This window comes from Toxorhynchites rutilus, chromosome 3, assembly GCF_029784135.1.
Source record: "Toxorhynchites rutilus septentrionalis strain SRP chromosome 3, ASM2978413v1, whole genome shotgun sequence".
NCBI classification, from domain to species: Eukaryota; Metazoa; Arthropoda; class Insecta; order Diptera; family Culicidae; genus Toxorhynchites; species Toxorhynchites rutilus.
The window spans coordinates 54,730,867-54,752,401 of NC_073746.1; the positions used below are offsets into that span (position 1 = coordinate 54,730,867).

Sequence of the window (21,535 nt, forward strand, 5' to 3'; positions counted from 1 at the left end):
ACATATGTTCGCATGTTAATAATATAGAGTAGCGCGTAATTTTTGTAACGATTTCGCTAAGATAATTATTTAAACAAAGCTCAATCTTGTCGATCCATATAAATTCTATGTAGCGATCTCTTTTGCCTGCCCAACAGATCACTAATACATATGCACGCAGCAAGCGTCCTATAGCTAAAATACATGCGACAAAGATAATATAATTCACAGGTACACATTTTCTCCTTTTCGCCTCGTCACACTTTCGCCTCTCGCTATGACACAGACTCGAGGGAAAGATATCGCACTTCAACAGTGTTTTAAAATAGATCAATGATTCACTGTTTACCGTGTTGACCATGTATGTTCACACCTGTTTATTCATTCACAGAACACGCGTTTTCACACTTCTCGTCTTCGCAGATATCGCAAAACTGAGCATTTTTTCCCAAGTAAGACTTGATGGCGAAGTGATCTGTAACAACAAGATTAGCCAACGAGTAGAGGAACACAATTCATGTTTACCTTGGTCGTAGTAATCATACACCACAACGTTAGCAGGATGAATCTCCGCAACTTTGTACCTACGGTAAGCTGTTACTTGAAAGCAACTTTGGTCTGATCCCAAGCTATCATAGTACACAACAACCGAAGTGGCGGCGAATCGAAGTTCAGTTTTCTGCAATGGAGAATCTTTTCACATATCAAATTCCAAATAATCAAACATTTTCACACCTACCCTTATCTGATGCTTATGGGATAACTCTTGCACAGAATTCTCATCCGCCACGAACCCACTCGGGAAGAAAACTTCAACCATTGCCAAGTTTGAACGCTGGTATGCTTCCTTCGCGATATAGTCAACACATATTTCCAAGAATTGCACGTGATATGTGGTTTGATTCAGTACGTTTACGTTCAAATTGAAGCTCTGTCTGGCAAGCTTTATGTTCAGATGATATTGATAAGCAACCTGAAAAACACCGTGACCTATTCCGTCGATTTCGACATCCACCTGGCGAACGTGGTTGGGTAGCTCGAATTCCTGGATAGCGAATACATCGTTTTCATCGATATATATGGTATGCTTCTCGGTTTGATTGTGCCAAACCGTCACTTTGTAGTCGTTCTTTTGGGTTGAAATCACCGCAGAAAGCTTAGCTAATGCTTTCAGTCCAACAAATGTGCCCTGTGTTCCGGCGTAACCTCCACGGCCGTAACGTTGCTGACTCAGCCAATGTATGATTTCCATTGCTCCACCGATAACTTCTTGATCTATTAACGACAGAATAGCATATCCAGCTATCTCCACACCGACGGTTGTCCTATTCCAGTAACGAATGCCGGTTTCTTCGTCAAATGTTGACTTCTCAATGAGTTTTTCAAGAGCCTGTTTGGACTTTGGATGTCCAGCTAGCGAAAATGCATACGTTGTCAGGGCTAAATCATACGCATCGTCAATCTCGTCGAGTCTTCTTGACAGGAATCTCAGCGATCTCTGAACTGTGAAGTTATGTAATGCCGATATATCGGGATTTTCCAGGAAGGATGTCAATACGTAAGCGGTAAGCGCAATACTGTTGTTGCGTAACCCACTTTGTATATTTGCATGATAGACCTGCCCCAATTCCTCAAATCGCCCATTCGGACTTTGAACATCCGCCAACCAACGGAATGCATTGGAAATTATTGACTCATCTATATCGATATATGCAGACGCTTGTTTGAATGATTTGGCCACAAATGCCGTCAAGAATGTACAACCATCCGAATCGAGTCTTCCCCAGACGCTAAACGAACCATCGGGACGTTTGAACTTTAGTTGATTTTGATAGCCATTTTGGAGGTAATGAAGGGCTTTCGATTTCACCTTATTCGCCCGTTTCATAACGCCAGTCTCGGAAAGATAATCTAATATGACAATATTTGGAACAAAATTGACCATGTTTGTTTCGCCACAACCAGTCGGTAAATGAACAAGAGATTCGAGATGCTTAATGGTCGTACCCAAGAAGTTCGCTACAATCACAAATAGTAATGATTTCTTCATATGAACAAGACCAGAGCAACTTACCATCGAGAGTGAATTTTATTTGCAAGGACGGATCATCAATTCCTCTTGGGACGTCAATATCGATAGTGAATTTTTTCCTGCCTGGTCTAGCAAGCTCGATAAATCTAGCTTCGGTTTTTGTGTACAAATGACTCTCTGGAGTTACACGCAAAATATGTTCCACCGCATCCGATGCTAGCAAGTTCTTTGCTTCAATTTTGATCGTGACATCTCCTAGTTTTTTGGCCTTAATCATGAACACAATAGTCTTTTCTATATTGTTGAGTACCACCACTACTTTCCTTGAGCGAGTGGTTGTCGCATTACTAGGTTCATCAACAAACTCAAACTCGTCTTTTTTGTTGAATAGTTTCACATCCGTTTGCAGGTTCTTTTCCAGGTAGTTGTATAGTGTAACTTCAATCAGTGTAACTTCATTGCGCTTGACTGAATACGGAAGGTTGGCGATGATATAGAACGGTTGTTTCACGACCATCGTTTTAGGTTGATTTATAAATCCCAAACCCACTGTTGGACTGAGTGCGAATCCTGAGATTTGCCACGATGTTATTGTGTCCGGGACGGTATCATTCACGCTCGTTTTTTTGCCGTGCATCGGGAAACTTTTCCAAAGCCATGATTTGGGGAAATTAGTCCTGATAAGCACAGGCTTTCGAGTAAGTTTGGTCAATTCGGAGCTATTTTCGATACTGCGTGTACTTGTTCTGCGTACATGAGCTGCAACGTTAGCCATTTGAGAGGACTAACCATGATTTATAATATTTTCTACTTACGTATATTTGCCCTAGCACTTGACCTTAAAAACAAACCTGTGGACTAAATCATTCGTAAAATTTTATTTAAATAAAATGATGTAAAACGAAACCTACGGGAAACATGCTCGTCTCGTCGTCCTCGGTGTAGTCGTAGAGGGCCAGATCTTTGAGTACTCTGTTTTTGTCGAAACTGTTTGCGCTGTTACCCGAAACAACAATGCTTTGATCGATTGCTTGCATTATGATTTGAGAATCCTGAGCAGCTCCCACGGTAATATAAATGTCTTGCCCTGGTTGATATTCATCGCTATCTAGAGACATCATTACCTGTAAGGTTATGTTTTTGGAAAGGTTTTCGCTGTCACAGATCATTAAATAAAATAGTCTTGAATTTATTACTATTCAGCACATTTTGAACAGGATCTTTTTCCCACATGCTCGCTTATGGTCCTCTAAAAACGTAACAGTCAACTACGCGCATTTCGGTTTCATCGATTATGTTCTTGGTGTCGTAGATGTATCACGCTATGGTCGGCAGTGATGAAATTTCATGAATATTTTGTTTAATATTTTTGTCACTCACTACTAACACAGCTTCAGGTTTACCAACTATTTTGACAAAGGACTACGTCTAACACAGTGGTAGTCAACCTTTTTTTCAAAAGTGCCACGAACACGTGTTAGTCATGGTGTCGCGGGTCGCAACAAAAAAAAGGAAGAGTGGTATCCAAGACATGACCATATTGTTAACCTAACACTACGATTTTTTTTATTAAAGAGATTTTCAGCCAAAGGCTGGTTCATCTCTAGCTACGAAATTGCAACCGGTGAGAAACAAACATTTGACATTTGGTAGCTCTTACAAGTCCCGATAAATGAATGCTTTCACTAAGTGAGGGGTGTGGGCGTTCCTCGAAGCAATGAAACGCAAATTTGAGCAGCTATTCAAATTAATTCACATAATTAACATTAACTGTTGATTGCTCGCTGTCTAGAGTGACACTTAAATTCTGATCTTATTGAATATCCCAGTAGTTATTCAGTATCTCTTAGCAAAATTGCATTTCCAACGATCCAAGAAACACTGAGAAGGGCAACAGTAAATACGAACCAAACCGGATGTGTGATTGGGTGGCAGCATTGACAGTAACTGCTGTGGTACAAATTTTCACCTTCAGTTTCTCATCGAAAAACACAGTAGTCACGGCTGAAAAATACTTTCTTCACATCTGGCTTGAAATGCGTTGCAATTTGACGCCACTTTTAACCCGGAAACAATGCTCGGATACATGAAAATTCATTGATTGATCGGAAAAAGTCATCAAATTGGCCTTCTTTTTGAGGCTAAAGGCGAATGAACTGAGAAATTCTGAGAGTCCAAGAAAGGCTCTATAATTTGAAACATCGTCATCATTACATCAACGGAGAAACATGTTATTTGCGAGTGATTGAAGAATCTTGAACGAGAATTTTGTCTAAAAATAATTTTATATTGTACTAGCTGACACGGTGAACGTTGTTCTGCCATGTAAATAATTTCTACTGAATATTTTGTGTGTTGAATAAAAAATTACTAAAATATTCTAAATGTACTTAAATATTTGACCGATCTATAAAATTTGATAAAATTAAACGAATGATAGGATTCGAACGAAAGTATTTTTTTATGTTTATAGTGCCGGAAATGAAGATGCGCGTTGTGATTCGATGAACAAACGTGAAACCTTCGTAAAGTTCATTAAGAAAAAATGTGTCGCAGCACTATATTGGCGCAGAGAAATTCAATTATCCAAACCATCAAGCATTACATGGCGTTGTTATTCAATCGAGGAATCGAGGATCGGTTGTATGAATTAGTTTCTTATTTTATTCAGGGACTGGCAAATGTTTTGCCCTTTTTCGAACTGCAGAACTCAACATAAATATGAACATTTGATGTTTTGCTTAGGGGAGGTGAATTTGCGACCACCCAACGATTGCCAATGTCCAAGTCTGTGTTGTTGATGTTTGTGAATGATTGTCCATCTGTATCAGTATTTCTTCGTTGATATATTGGATATCCGTCTCGCTAGTGATCGTATCGTTGGTGACATCATCAAGAAAATGCTTTGTACACCTTTAAACTGTGCATTGCGCATTCAAGGCGATAAAAGTTTCAGATCATCGCTTGGGCCATGAACCATGTTTGAGGTAACAATATGTCATCCATATTCCGGAGTCCGACCGATTTGAAACTCGATTGGGTTTCACAATTCGATCGAAATCGACTTTTGCATTCTGAAATACTAAAATTCAATAGTTCCATGTACATGTTACCTTGCCTTGACAAAAAACAAACTTGAGAATAATTCATCCGTATTTGTGAAGGATTTTACTCCTTATCAGATTAGCAGACCCGAAACCAATTTTAAATTGTTAAAATTTAAATGAAAATTATTGCTCGATGTTATTGGATTACTTAGAAGACATAGTCCTGACTCTAACTTAACAATGTGGATGTAATTATACTTGCATTTCCGCTGTAAGTTTGTCCCCATGATATAAAATTATTATCAGACACAATTTTCGTGTAAGATTTCCCCTCACTTGCAGATATTGTAATACTCTGTTACATAAAGTACATATATGATATGGTAGAGCTAAATTTATTTTTTTTTCATTTTAGAAGCGTGTTTATTCCACCAGACAATCCTTTACCGTTTTCGCTTCACATAGAGGGAACACGAAATATGACAAAGTTACCACATTTGTCCAACACTTAAGTCGAACGGATTACAGAATGCTGAATTGCGGGTATATTTTGTCGACCAACCAAACTAAAAATGTGTTTATTAGATAATCCTTGCTTTTACCATTCATCCGAATACATTCAGCAACGTGTGGGACCGAATATGTGCAATGTTGTAAGGAAATTCATCAAAGAATTCATTTTTTGTTTGAACACATGTGCTATAATGTCATGACAATGCATTGCGTTTTGGCAATAGCCAAGGCTGTGCTGGCGTTGCTCATGATAGCGTAGAGCTTAGTAGAGCGCAGCGTCATGATCGCAGATACTTCTTCATGCCTCTTCTGTTTATTGTATCGTATGAATCGCAGTAATTCGCTCTCTACCTTCACGTATATGTCGACCATGAATTATTGGCACGGTTCACGAATTCATATACATAAAAATACATCGAACGCACTCTTTCGTTCGTTTCGTCTCCTCTAACTACATGTTCATGACTATTAATTCGAAATGAGTAATAATGTTCATGAATGATGGAATACCTGTGGCGGGATCTCGTTTTTGAATGTCTATGCAACATCAATCTTGCTTTTTCAGAAGGCCAGGGGATTTTTCGTTATAGAAATTTTTATTTGAAAGTATTTTTATTTGAAAGTATTTTTATTCAAAAGTTCAGCTAGTTGTAGATAAAATTCACTCACCTCAATCTTGGCCTGAACAAAATATACAATTATGCCATTCACAGGATGTAAACAATACACTTCTGAGGAAAAAGTGTAAAATTAGATTAATTACTACCCAGTAGAAAAAGGCTACGGCCAGTTGTATGTATCGAAATAATTTCGTGTTCACCGTTTAGTTGATGCTCGCAGTGAGAATACTTCAAATTTTCAGAGCATTAACTGAAAAACTAAGTATCAATAAATCAACAAAAATCATTGTTGCTGAATCATTCAAGGACAAGGACAATCAAACAATACCTTTGTGTAATAAATATTATCCGAAATAACAGCCGCCATTTTTTGTGGGGATATCTTAAAAACATAATGCAGCTACAAAAATCATACCGCAATACTTACATTATTGTTAAACGACTCAAAGTCCAGCTCCAGCTGATCAAATAACAAAATATTCTCGATTGTACTAAACACTACAAGCCGTGATATTGGCGTCATCTCGGATGTAAGCTCCACTTTGAAATGGTACTTCTTCCTTTTCGGTATAACTAAGGACTTAGCTATTGCGATACAACCTCTGCTCATAATAACGTACCAGATCATGGTTAGTTTTTTTGTACTACTAATGCTGAAGGTAACCTCTTTATTCACGCGAACTCTGAAAGGATAAGAAATATGAAAATGTGAATTGGAAAACGAAAATGTGTATGCGTTGATCCCACCTGTATGCTGGGTTGAGAGTAACTCGCACATAATGCGAACTATGTGATTCAGTCACTTCTACTGTGCCAATACGTCCATAATCCACCGAATCATAATTTACCTGAATATAATTGCTAATTGGACTTTCATTTTCAGGGAATCGTATTTACTTACTTCAAGTGTTAGCCTGTGTATTGTGAGGGGTGGATCCAGATACAGTGATACCAAACCATGTCTATCGAGGGAATGCTTTGATGTTTTGCTAGTGCTGGTATCATTTCCTTCGTAGCGCACTGTTACATTCAAGATTTTGTGATCTACCGGAGCTTCGTCATAGTGATTCTTTACCATGATCTGCACTGGATAGGGCATACCTGGATGCAGTGGTGGAAGTGGATCCACCAGCGAAATTCTATACGGATACAAGAATACGGGTATGGATCGAATAATGTTCACAGAACGATCTGGAAAAAAGCAACAATTGTCATATTATTTTACGTATCCATCTAACAAAACATACTTGTGAACTGTTCCGTTACACTGACTTTCACATTCACGAGATGAAAATTCGTCGACTTATTCTGGATTGATATCTCATTGTTAAGTGTGAATTCTAAATGAACCTGCCCATTTATTCGCGTAGTGATGGTATCCAATGGCGTAAAGTACTCCTCGCTGAGGAACAATTCCACGCGGGCTGTTCCGATGATTTTCGGACCAAGAGTGTGAGCAGCTTCAATTGTAATTGGAATCTTTTTCTCCTTCATGAGTGGGGTTTTGGTGGGATAGACCTTGACGGAAAACTTTGGTAGCTTATCCTGAATCACTTCAAAATTCTCTATTGTCGTCTGAAAAGAAATCGTTTCTGCATGATTGATGATGTATACTCGACACCATACTCACAGTTCCATTAGAAAGCACCTCGAGGGTCCACGTTCCTAGAACGGGCGAGGAAGCCAACTGCGTGTCAAATGAAAAAACTCCATTCTCTATCACTGCATTTGGCCATTGCATAATAGTGTTTCTTGTAGCATCTAACATTTTTATATTGATGGTTTTAATGTGTGTTACCGGTCTCGTGTGGGCATCAACTATCAGGATCCGGAAACGCATTCGATCCCCAGGACTGTAAAATGGTTTGTCAGCTTGAACGAAGACCGACATAGTTTTGTGGTTGTATACGAGATCGATGGTTTCATTGAAATTACAATCTCCATCGGTACCGGTAAATGATAATCGGTATTTACCAAAAGGAAGTTCAAATGTCTGGAATAAATCAGGAAATGCACTTGCATATTACGTGGAGAAAATTTTGTGTCGAATTACCTCGAAGCTGATGTTTACTGCTGTATTTTTGGGTGCAATAATAAGGGAACCCTTGTCGAACACTGTTTTTTCTTCCAAGGTACCAACAAGTGAAACATTTAGTTGTATAGCATGATCTCCTGGATTGGCCAGCACAACGGTGTAAGGAGTGTTCCATCGGATGGATAGCGAACCAACCACTGAAAGGCTGAAAACCGTGTAATGTTTTGGAAACAAACTCTGAGTATTTTCAATGTGGCCTTCAAGTACCTTGAAGAGGAACAATTGGGTATTGTAATAGTCTCTACTGCCGTTACCTCCGTAGCTTGTGATGGGAATGCCGATGTTGTTTGGGAGTTCAATATAGTTTCTAATATACCCGTTGAAGAAGATTCATCTGTCGTTGTCTTCAAATTTGTCGAAGGTTCACTGAAAAAAGAAAAATCCATAGTTGAGTGATAGCTAGCGGATAAGAAAAGATCCTGACAAATTCGGTTTGTCCAATTTGTAAAAAAACATCACTGCTTTCCTGTCTAGACCAAAACTAAATTATAATATCTGAACACAAATCGAACGACGAGCTGTTGCGAAAAAGATCGACAAGAAACCGACGAAAAGTTATTTTTTTCAGCTATAACGCTCGGCCACACATTGAAGAAAGGAAAACATTGATGCAGCTTGAATAGGAGTCTCTCGACCAGCATACTTATCAGACGGAGTTCAGATCGATCAAAATAGATCATAAAATACTGCCATTGAAAGGGGGGGAGTTAAAAAATGGGTTTTGGACGATTTACATTTTGTCAAATATATACCGGGAATTTGTGTATTTAAAGAAAATGCTTTATTCATTATATGAATTTATACTATCGCCTACAAAATACGCGCCTTTTGTAGCAATACACTTGTTCCAACGAACAAACCGATCATCGAAACTCATTTTATAGCTGCATCCAAGAACTGCTTTCAGTTCACGCAGTGATTTCGTTTGTATGTCTTCAATGCTGTCATGGTCACACGAAGCGAAAATTTGAGTTTCGGAAATAAGAAAAAAGTCATACTCATGTCTCGTCACCTGTTATTATGTGTTAGATATCGTGGGATCAGAATTTGATCGTTCATGCATGTTTTTTCAGTCACTTTCTTGTGATTAAATTTTTGAGTAAAATTGAGCTTTTTAGTACTAGTCGTGCTACGACTTTTCTATGTCTATAACATCAACCAAAATATTATGAACGATCTCGTGAGAGATATTTCATTTACAAGCTAACTCTCTCAAACTTAAATGACAAGCACCATTCCATTTTTGTCGATGTTTTCATCTATTGAAGAGATGGATTATCCTCCTTGACGTGCCAAATCTTTTATCTCTTCTCGACCGTCTTTGAATGCTTAATACCATTCATACACTCGTGTTTTCGGCATAGTTGAGTCACCAAATGTATTCTGCAGCATTTTAAATGTTTCGGCACAAGAAATTTTGTTTGCAACAAAACATCTTTTTCCCATAGAATTATCCATATCAAAGACCGCTGCTCAAAAAATTATTGACTTGTTCCTAATGACACTGTTAACAAACTAATTGACAGATCGCGTTTAACATTAACATTAAAAACACTGACAGTAGCACCAATTTAGAAAATAAAATAAATGAAAAATGTTCTACGGAAAGATTTAAAATTACAAATTCCCGGTATGGATTCGAATGGAAAAGTGGTGGAACAATATATAAAAGAGGGTTACCAGCAGTACTGTGCAGAAAATGATGGGTTATCGCCAGAAAAGTTCGAAAACTAATCCTAACAGATGACGAAAAATTCTCTGGGTTTTTCCCATTGAAGAACCTTCAAAATGACATCCTTCCCCTTTTTGTACATTATTTTTATGCTGAGAAATGTCCTGCTTTATGCGACCAAATTATAACTGAAACATGCTGCATATAATTTGACATTCATTCAAGTGTTCGTACCTTTTGCGGCGTGTTTAGAGTATGTTTGAAGATGATTGTAAAACATGTTGGGGCTAATAATACACTGCGTTTCATAACTATAGAACCACTCTTTTTTCTGAGTTTCCAGAGATATGTAAGTAGTCGGTAGAATTGAAGTATGTAGTGTAGAATAAGATAACTATCATCGTTTAAAAGACTGGCCAATTAAACTTTGTTGTTGTGTTCAGACGCAAAACAATAAAAAAAACTAAAATTCCAGTGTTTCATAACTATAGAACCAGGTGGAAAAAACTAACACTCCTTTACAAAATAACGTCAATTTCACATGAATCACAACATGTTTCTTATTCGTAGGTCATCTTTAGTTCTCAATAAGTTCAAATAACTCATTCGGGGTTGTTTCGACCAAGCTGCGCCATGTTGTATTGCATTTCTTGTTCTACGCAGAGGATACTGCTCGTTTAAGCTCTTTAAATCACTGATACTGCTTGTAAGCTGCATCTACAATTCGTACGAACAATAGAATTCAAATTGAATGAAGATTGTTATTATATCCTACACTATAAATTTCAATTCTACCGACTACTTTCATATCTCTGGAAACTCAGAAAAAATTAGTGGTTCTATAGTTGTGAAACGCAGTGTATGATTTATTTTGGGGCTGTGAGTTGTGCTTGTAAGTGTCCTCTAAAAGCCGGCGGAACATCTATCTTGGGAACTTTACGGCAGAGCTGAAGTTAGGCTAGAATAAAATTTGTTTTTTCAATGCGAAACAACGTAGGCTCCAGAGCAAGGGAGATGTTTCGCAATCCTAACTTCAAAAAGGGCCTTAATTGTGCCGGGTCGGGGTGTAAAACAGAACTTGGAGGCGAGGAAACTGTACGAAAATTTGTTAACAAAATACGATTGTGGGAGCACGGACGTTGAAGCATATTCTCTGGCAACATTGTTGCAAAAGTGATCGAGAATTGGATTTGCTTCGAACCAACCGAAGTTAACCATATGCCGAAAATCATAGCCAAAAAATGCGAAATTTTATCTTTCGAACTAGGCAAAGTTCATGTCAATTACAACCAGTTTTTCTGTGATTTAAAATTCTTAGCCTTTAAACCATCCTGTATTAGTCCAAGCATCGTTAAGCATAAATAATTATGTCGATCTATCTTTCATTGGAGCGGTGAATCCTAGAATTTGATTTTTGCTGCATTTATTTTGTCTCAGTTTGATGAAAGCTAGAGTATTTCCTTTGTTAGGAAGACCAACAATCGGCTATCCTATGTACTGTTATCCACAACATTCATTCATGTGCACTGTACCCTACAAACTCTCATCCAGGTGAGAGAAATCTCAACTATACTTTCGAAAATTAATCAATTTCATGTATAGGTGTTTCCATTTATCACTTTTATATGATTTCTTTCACATATCAGTTGTGTTGTATCCTTTCAAGAAAATGGTCGGAGCGATGATGAATTCACTTAACTAACAATAACTAACCTGTCACTTCGACATAGCACCACAAATAAAGAGCATTCTATTAATTGTATTGATCAATTTCATGTATAGGTGTTTCCATTTATCACTTTTATATATTTTCTTTCACATATCAGTTGTGTTGTATCCTTTCAAGAGAATGGGCGGAGCGATGATGAATTCACTTAACTAACAATAACTAACCTGTCACTTCGACATAGCACCACAAATAAAGAGCATTCTATTAGCACCACTTGTAATAGCACCATGCTGCGCGATAAACGTTTTTGATTGAAGCTTTTATTGTTCGTCGCTACTATTCTGTGTCTGTCCTCAATGATAACAGAGAATAAAATGACGCACTGATCGGATAGAGAAATAAGGTATAAGGTATTTTGGAAACTTCTTTATTCAGGCTCTCTCTCACCCCATGCCTGTGGGACGACATGTGTGTCTTAGATCTATCACGTAAGAGACGGCAATAACGGAATTCGAACCGGATTGAGAGCTTTCTAAATTCAAAGCTGTTGCATTTCATTAGATCACGCCAGGTTCCTTCTGAATTTCTAAAATTATCTGATATTATATTGGCTTCTCCAAAGGCTGACTGACTGACATCATTTACTCGTGGGGAAAATCCAAACATTATTTTTTTGTTCTGTTCTGAATCGTAAGCACATGCATTTTCTTCTATAGGAGCATTGAACCAATGTTATCATTAAAGTGAAAATATGCAATTATTGAAACACAATATATTTTCTTTCAATTCTATTGTTTTTATCACATGAAAACAAAATTCATAGGGTAGTTTAATTAATGCAAGGAGCAACTTCTTTTAGAATTTGGCCGCACATAATTTCTAATTTCTTCGTCAGGAAATAAAGTAAAGAATCGGTATAAATTTATTTTTGTAGGTGTTTTATTAGGGGTTAAGAAAAAAAATATATACAAAAAAAATTTACTGCTTTTCTGATGACCTTTAGAACTTTTCGCTGAATACCTCCTATCAACTTCTCCGCATCAAATAAATATTCTATGTGGGTGAACAACACCTTTTTTGTAGGTGATGAAAAAATCTCATACGAAAATTTTGTCTGAAGACAATTTTCTACACTGCGTTTCATAACTATAGAACCACCCAATTTTTCTGAGTTTCCAGAGATATGTTAGAAGTCGGTTGAAGTGAAGTATATAGTGTAGAATACAATAACTATCTTCAGTTATAAGATTGGCCATTTGAACTTTATTGTTGTGTTCAGGTGCCAAACATCCAAAAAACGAAAATTCCAGTGTTCCAGAACTATAGAACCAGATGGAAAAACTTTCAACCATTAACAAAATTTACGTCAAATTCAAATGAATCACAATAAGTTTCTAATTGGTGGGTCATCTTTAGTTTTCCATCAGTTTAAATAACTCATTCGGGGTGGTTTCGACCAAGTTGCGCCATGTTGTAGTATGTATCTTTTCGTTTTTTGAATAAATATTTCGCGCCTGAACACAACAATAAAGTTCAAATAGCCAGTTTTATAAACGATGATAGTTATCTTATTCTACACTACATACTTCAATTCAACCGACATCTTACATATCTCTAGAAACTCAGAAAAATGGGGTGGTTCTAGAGTCATGAAATGCATTGTATTATAATGAAAAGTGTCAGTAAAAATACCGGAAATGTATAGACAAATGGTCAAATAACAGCTAGGAATACGTGTTTTAAGTAATCAAACAACATGATGTAAAAATTTTCATTCAAATTTTAACATTTGAAAGCTGACTTCGTGCCTTCTATTCTGATAGAGTTTGCACTATCGAGTTTGAGACCAAAACTATGGCCGCGAACTAGAAAATTGCCACCAAACGTCGACACTGTACAATTGTTATTGCAGATAGATTTGAAACAAATTTAAGGGGGTATTTTAGTGTAAAGCCATGAATTTGGACGTTTCTTCGAGCTCAGTAAATAAAACAAAGAATATTTTTGGTATCCGTTATATCATTATTTGTTCATCTATCTTTTAACCAAAGAACAAAAATTGGACGCAGAAAAAATATTCATAACTAGAATAGTTAAGAGCTGATGAAGTGAGAGGGTCAAAAAAAAGTAGAAGGGTCTGAGCCTAGGGGCACGGACGGAAGTTTGACGTAGGACTGTGATTGTTCACAACAGTTGTTTTTTTAAATGTAATTCTTTTCATTGTTCAGAAATCTGTTAGTTTAACTCTATTGAAACTCCAAATAGTAGCCCTGAGAAGGGTCGTTTGTTATATGTGCTCATAACCGTCAAATGGTTTGTAACGAACAAAATAGTCACAGAAGGTTGTGTCCAAGACACGACTGCATAGTTGACGTAGGATTACGTTAGGCTATCTGTCGCATGCTGATTTTGGATGTTTGAAAAAATATATTGTTAAACTCTTTGATAATGATCTGATGGCCCTGAAAAGGGCCGTTTGATTTGGTTGTTGGGTATTTTTTGTTCATTTCACCAGTGTTACAATCGAGCTTTCGGTATCAGTGATAGAAAGTTGTTTCAGCTCCGATGCACGTTTACGAGATTGGCGCTCATATTGCGTGAACATATATTCCGAGATATTTACTCGCGTAAAACTTTATGGAGCAACAAAAACAACAATTCACTTCTGTTGTTTTTTGGCAGCGGTAGCTTTTTCGGAGCCGCTGCTGCTTATTTCTGTTTTTATTTTGGTGGTTTTCGTTGACACCATCACGTCGAGCTAAACGGCGAATAGCGAATTTGATACACTGGATATTGTCATGTAGAACCTTGCGATACGCTTCGATCCTCCTTTGCCTTCCTTGCCGCATGAAGTCATGTTGGTTGATGTTGATCTGATGTGACCACACTTAAAACACTAAAAACATATATGTTTACCGATCTGAGCGTCGAACAAAATGAGAAATCTGACTGAGCAGCAGCATCAGCAAAAAGAGAGAACATGCCTGAAACTTTCTGCTCATGATGTTTGCTGTTGCCATCAGTACTGGACCGATGCGGGACACAGCTCGATTGTTGATGTTAGGCCTCGATGTTTACCGCCGCTGCTGCTGCTACTGCCACTTAAGTTCGATATGAGACACAGCTTAATTGTTGGCCGCTAAGTTTCGATGCTCGTCTTGAAGTTCACTGCTGCACTTTCACGATTCCAAGAAGCATGTGCTCGCACTTCTGATGGAGAGAGCGTGCCCGAAATGCTCCGCTCGCGATGCTTGCTGCTGCCACTAGTAGAGTAGTAGTAGTTTGTCGCTGCTTATACTGCCATAGAAGCTTGATGTGAGGCACAGCTAGCCTATTGACCACACAGCTTCGATGCTCGTCTATATATTAGCCGCGTCCACTGCTGCTGCTCTCCACTGTTGTCCGTTCCATGTCCGTTGTAAAAATGAATAAAATCCACGAACGCTCCATCCTTTCATATCATTTGGTATGTGTGAAGTAGGCGCCTCCTCCTCGATTGTCATACAGCTTGCCGGTGAACGAACGAATCGGGCGCGAAAAAGAAATGACGTCAATTTCGATCAATCAGGCCTAGGTATCTTCTGTTTGGATAGTGGTTGAGATTTTTTAATTGTTTGATTGTTAGTTACATGATATATATTATTTTATTCAATGTGAAAAATTATTATGGAGTGCCGACAACGTATGATGCAAACATCTCATCAATCCATCATGAAATGAATGAACAATAAGCGTTTGAAATTGGACGGGTCGCTCATTTATTTTCTAACGATCATTTATTTTCTAACCGGGAAGCAGTTGACCTACTACGCTGCGCTTTTATGTACATGAAAAACCACTTTTAACATGCGGGGAAAAAATCTTATATGAAAATTGCCAGATGTCAATGTTGCCAAGCGTAGTTATTGATGGTTAACCCATCCGTTACGAGCGTCGTCTATAGACGACATCCGCGCGACGTCCTGTGTGTACGAATGTCGTCTATAGACGACATCCACGCGACGAGCTGTGTGTACGAGCGTCGTCTTTAGACGACATGAAATTCATACTGTTCTTCGATCACACCAGCGCGATGTGCATACTTTTCGGCGCAGTGCTTCGTACAGGGGTAGCACTTCGGCGGAGCACACTGTCGTAATGAAAGGGTTAAACCGACGCCGAACCGAATAGCGATGAACGCACCCATCAACGAACTTCGACATTTGATTTGCTATTATGGTGCTACTCGCCTGTGTAGTTCGCGCAAAGGCATCGGCAAAATATTATTTTAGAAAATTCCTTGAGGCATTTGTCTGAAACGTGCTGTGTATGACCGGAGCCGTTTCGCTATATATATATGCATACATATGTCATTCGCCTCCCTTACCGCATCCAGTCAGGTTGGTTGATGGAAAGTATGTTTCTGGCGTGATAAGTTTCCTGTTAGTTGCACATGATTAAAGAAAATGTAAAAGTAAACAGGAAGGAAGGAAGGTATTGTATTATAGAGACTTTAAACTTTTGCAGTTCATTCGTCTCTAGCCTTGAGAAAGGCCCTTTGAAAACTCTACTCTATTCTACTCCAGCGCTACCACCTCCGCCCTCTTGCCTTGAGAAAGGCACTAGATCCCTCGCCGTCCAGCCCGTTCAGCAACGATGTTGTCCAGTCGGTGTCCACACAAAGAATGATGAAAAGTAAACAGTATTTTTGATCGTAGTTTTATATCATTTTTATGATAAGTGGAAAACAATAAATTAAACTCTTTCGTTTCAAAGCAATATCGAAAGTCCTGAAAAGAACTGGAATGGTTAAATGGGTTGTATGGAATCTGCTGCGTGCTAATGTAATGAGGTTTCAGTCGGATGTAGTAGTTGTTAACTTTTTGGCAGCGGTAGTTTTTTCGGAGTCGCTGCTGCTTTCCTTGGCTTTGGCATCTTCGGCTTCTGTGCGTCGGTTTGCAAGGGTTTCGTTGACACCATCACGGTGAGCTAAACAACGGATAGCGGGTTTGATACACTGGATGTTGCCATGTGGAACCGTGCGATACACTATTCCTTAACCGGGTCCTTTGTCTCCTTTAACTCCATAACCGCATCCAATTGTATTGGTTGAAGTGAACAGGAGTACAAGCAATGCACACTAGAAACACATATGTTTATCGATCAGAGCGTCCAACAAGAATGATAAATCTGACTGAGTAGCAGCAGCAGCAGCAGCAGTAGAGAAAGAGAGAATGCCTGAAACTCTCTACTCATGATATTTGTTGTTGCCAACAGTAGTGATCATTGAAACACTGCCCATCGACCATTATTTTATTTTTTCAGACAGTCTCAGCTCAATAGAGGCAATCCGCTCAATGAAAGTTGATAAACGCTCATCTTATTTCCTAACAAGAATAAGACATCTATTGAGTGTTTTGGTCGAAAAATTATTCAAGATTACCTTAGCATGGGTTCCCTCTCATTGCTCGATTCCGGGGAATGAGAAAGCGGACTCACTAGCTAAGGTGGGCGCTTTAGAAGGCACACTTTTTGAGAGGCAAATTGCCTATAATGAATTTTTTCACATTCCTCGTCAGGACACACTAGTTAGTTGGCAGCGCATGTGGAGTGAAGATGAGTTCGGTCGTTGGTTACACACGATTATCCCTAAGGTTTCGACCAGTGCTTGGTTTAAGTGATATCTCGGCTCATGTCCAATCACTACAACCTAAACGCGCATCTTTATCGCATTGCGCTCGCAGCAAACAATCTTTGTGATTGTGGCGATGGCTACCACGACATCGAGCATGTTGTCTGGTCGTGTATCCGGTTCCATACTGCTCGCTCTCAGCTCTCTAGAGCACTGAGAGCACAAGGCAGACAATCGGATATCCCCGTCCGGGATATCTTAGGTAGCCGTGATCCTGATCTTCTGCTTCATCTATACCTGTTCCTCAGAAACGCCGATGTCAACGTTTAATGATGTTTCCTACTACTGTGTCCCTGTTTCATATCCCTCCTATCCGATCCATAAACTTTTACTTAGTCGCGGCAATACATACACACACTCTTTACAGATACACGGGCCAAAGGTTGTGCAGTCCACTGATGATTCAACAAGAGCCAAAGGTTGTACCGCTCATGACAACTCTACACGAGCTGATGATTGCGCCGGCTAGTGACCATTCTATCCTGGATTCCTCGAGTCGAGAAGACGCACCACGCTAGATATGGGGTACATACAAGGGGGGCGTCGCTGATTAATGGTCAGCTGCATCCCAAAAGGAAGTATCCCGTGTCGGGCACACGTACAGAGCATTGGAGACAGCAACATCCCAATTACGAGAACACTTGTAATACTAACCTCGAGCCGACCGCGAGTAATCGGTTACATATTACTAACATAGATAATAAGAAAAACTGTCAAAATATTGAACTGCGGCCCCGTCAGGCTAACGCCATATGAGCCTTGATAAAAATATATATTTTGGAAAAAAAAAATATAGTGGACCGATGCGAGACAGCTCGATTGTTGAGGTTCAGCATCGATGTTTACCGCCGCTGCTGCTGCTACTGCCACTTATGTGAGACACAGCTCAATTGTTGGCCGCTCAGATTCGATGCTGCACTTTCACGATGCCAAGAAACGTTCTCGCACTTCTGACGTAGAGAGCGTGCCTGAAACGATCCGCTCGTGATGCTTGCTGCTGCCACTAGTAGTAAACCGGTTTCAACAACCGTTGCTACTGTTTGCCGCTGCTTATGCTGCCATAGAAGCTCGATGCGAGACACAGCTCGCATTTTGACCGCTCAACTTCTATGCTCGCCTATATATTAGCCGCTTTCACTGCTGCTGCTCTCCACTTGTTGTTGTCCGTTCCACGTCCGTTGTAAGAATGAATGAGATCCACGAATGCTCCTTGCTTTTATATCATTTGGTATGTGTGATGTAGGCGCCTCCTACTCGATTGCCATGCAGCTTGCCGGTGAGAGAACGAATCGGGCGCGAAAAAGAAATGACGTCAATTTCGACCAATCAGGACTGGGTATCACTGTTTGGATAGGGGTTGCATTTTTTCAATTGTTCGATAGTTAGTTATATGATATATACTATTTTATTCAATGTGAAAAATTGTTATGGAGTGCCGTAATCGTTTGATGCAAAAATCTCATCAATCCATCATGAAATGAATGAGTAACAAGCGTTTGAAATTGGACATTTTTCACGATGCGATCGATTTTCATTTTTCAATTTGTACCCCAATATGTTCCCGAAAGACGTAATCCTACGTCAAAAAAAAATAGCTTCTGGCAGGAAGCTCAACAGTCTAACTGAAAATGATTGATGAATATTAGTGTGGAATGGTAGATGAAGTATTTGCGGATCGGTAAACAAAAAAAAAAATATCGCCATTGATTACATTGAGTATGAAGGTGAATAAATTCACCGGAAATATGAATATATTCATTATATAGTAGGAGTACCGATAAGATTCTTCGTTTTTTTTCAAATATTAATGCTTTATTCTGCAAAAATACAGAATATATTCATATTTCCGGTGAATTTATTCACCTTCATATTCAATGTATTCAATGGCGATATTTTTTTGTTTACCGATCCGCAAATACAAATTTAATATTCAAAGTATTGCCCATCGCTAGTCACAACTTTTTCTCATCTTTCTGGCAATTCACGGATCCCGTTGCGGAAATAATCGACCGGTTTGTCGACTAACCACGAATCGATACAATTGTTGACTTCATCAAAATTGTGCTATGCTGGTCAACCAAGCCATGTTGCATCGATCGAAAAAGATAGTAATCGGATGGAGCAATGTCTGGAGAATACGGTGGGTGGGATAGGACCACCCTTTTCAGTGTTTCCAAGTATGTTTTGACCGATTTCGTGACATGTGGCTGAGCATTGTAGTGCTGCAAACTAACTTTATCGTGTCTTTGCTCGTATCGTGGCCGTTTTTCCTTCAGTGCACGGGTCAAACGCATTAATTGTCGTCAGTAGAGGTCCCCCGTAATGGTTTCATTCGGTTTTAGCACCTTATAGTACACCACATCCAGCTGGTCCCACTATATAGACAGTATAACCTTCTGGCCGTGAATATTCCGCGCAGCCGTCGATGTTGATGCATGGCCGGGTTATCCATACGTTGCCCGACGTTTAGTATTGTCGTTATGAACCCACTTTTCATCGCCAGTAACGATTCGATGCAAAAAAAACCTTTCTTTTATGCCGTTGGAGCAGTTGAAAAAAGGCCTTCGATGTCTCGTGGCTTCAATTCATACGGCACCCATTGTCCTATTTTTCGGATCATTTTCATTGCTTTTAAACGATCGGATATGGTTTGTTAAGCTACTCCGAGTGTATCTGCAAGTTCTTGTTGCGTTTGTGATCTTTATCGAGTAAAGCCTCCAACTCTTTATCTTCAAACTTTTTTGACGATCCGGAACGTTCTTCGTCTTCCAAGTAAAAATTACAACTTTTAAACCGTGCAAACGACCTCTGACACGTTCGCTCAGTTGGAGCATGATCACCATAATCTTCCACCAAAATGCGATGACTTTCCACAGCTTTTTTCTTCATATTGAAGTGATGAAGTAATACTCTTTAAACTCTAAAAAACACTTTAGTCGCGCTAGTGTAAACGGACTATCTTCAACTGGACTTATTTATAACAGGGCGTACGTTAACAGGGCTGCAAAGCAGTTATGTGACAATTATAGATGACATCTTCAATTTGAAGTTTTGTTTTTGCTGTTTTGCAGTCCAGTTAGGGAGTAAAATTCGATAATTGTATTGATTTTACGGCCCAATTAACGAACGATCACTGTATGGGTGGCACTTTCCTCGTTGCTTTGATAAAATATTGTATGAAATTAGACTAATGCATGAAATCTTTCATCTGATTACTTCATTATGTTTACATTCGAAAAAGGTTTTGTTAATATGTTTGATAGAACGAATTATTGCATATAATTTTCGGTTGCATACAATGTCCATGGGAACGGAGTTGAAAGAAAGAATGCATAATTATTATTTACCTTCGCATCCACTCGCAAAACATACCTCTTTTATTTGTTAAATTGTTCATTTGTTTTATTATTTCTACTCTTGATGTCTCGGGCGAATAAAATGTTGGATAAATTTGCCGTCCAATTGTATATATTATAACATATAGTGTGAGAACGATACTACGTAACGTGCATTTGAAATCTCCTAATAAACGTTACATTTTTTGTAGAGGGACCCCGTTATATAGAAATCAAAGGCGTAGTCTTAAGTCAAAATAGTTGTGCCATGGCGTACACTATTCCAGCCCTTATGCACCCAAAATAGATTTTTAGCTCATGTTTTGTCATCCCGATTTATTACATTAAATGAGCCTAAAAATAACATAAAATGTCATGACTATCAAATACTTGTAAGCATTTGTATAACATATATGGTACTGCAATATAAGATTAATACGAGCGAGCGAAACAAGAGAAAAATAAGCTTCCACATGCTTTGCCACATACACGGCCCAGACCGAGATAGATATAGCTCTCCTTTATGTTTCCTTTTTAATCTTAAAAAACACTTTCCAACTTCATTTTAGAATCAAGTGCAATATTACCACACATTTAATCATTAGCTATGTGGATAGCGTGGTCGTGTAAAACAGTCTTGTATTCCAGCCGGCCTTGGTTTGATCCCCGTAGGCGTCGTTTGGATGTTTTTTTGGGTGCAATCCCAAAAAAGATGAAAGAAGAAAAAAGAAAGAGATGACTGCTTCCATACATTCAAACATTTTCAAGCGTTGGGGGACAGATGATTCTATTTGCCCGTGTGACGCTTCAATACACGAAAAGGCATGGTTTCTGCCAAAAATGAAATGCTTTCTGGCAACGCTAGTTTGGGTGTAGATACATTGTGGATAAAAGCAGTGACT

General features: G+C 38.8%; 1 protein-coding gene across 1 annotated transcript; it reads right to left on the bottom strand.

The window, feature by feature from the left end:
• Nucleotides 1-356: 356 nt before the first annotated feature.
• On the bottom strand, nt 357-9,163 carry LOC129773145 (thioester-containing protein 1 allele R1-like). Its single transcript, XM_055776719.1, has 13 exons — nt 9,147-9,163; nt 8,494-8,652; nt 8,245-8,431; nt 7,822-8,184; nt 7,439-7,766; nt 7,093-7,382; nt 6,939-7,039; nt 6,619-6,874; nt 2,923-3,135; nt 2,054-2,702; nt 719-1,998; nt 505-658; nt 357-454 (listed from the first exon to the last, which is right to left on the bottom strand). Exons 1-13 carry the CDS (start codon nt 9,161-9,163, stop codon nt 357-359), a joined length of 4,095 nt encoding a protein of 1,364 aa, XP_055632694.1.
• Nucleotides 9,164-21,535: the final 12,372 nt, after the last annotated feature.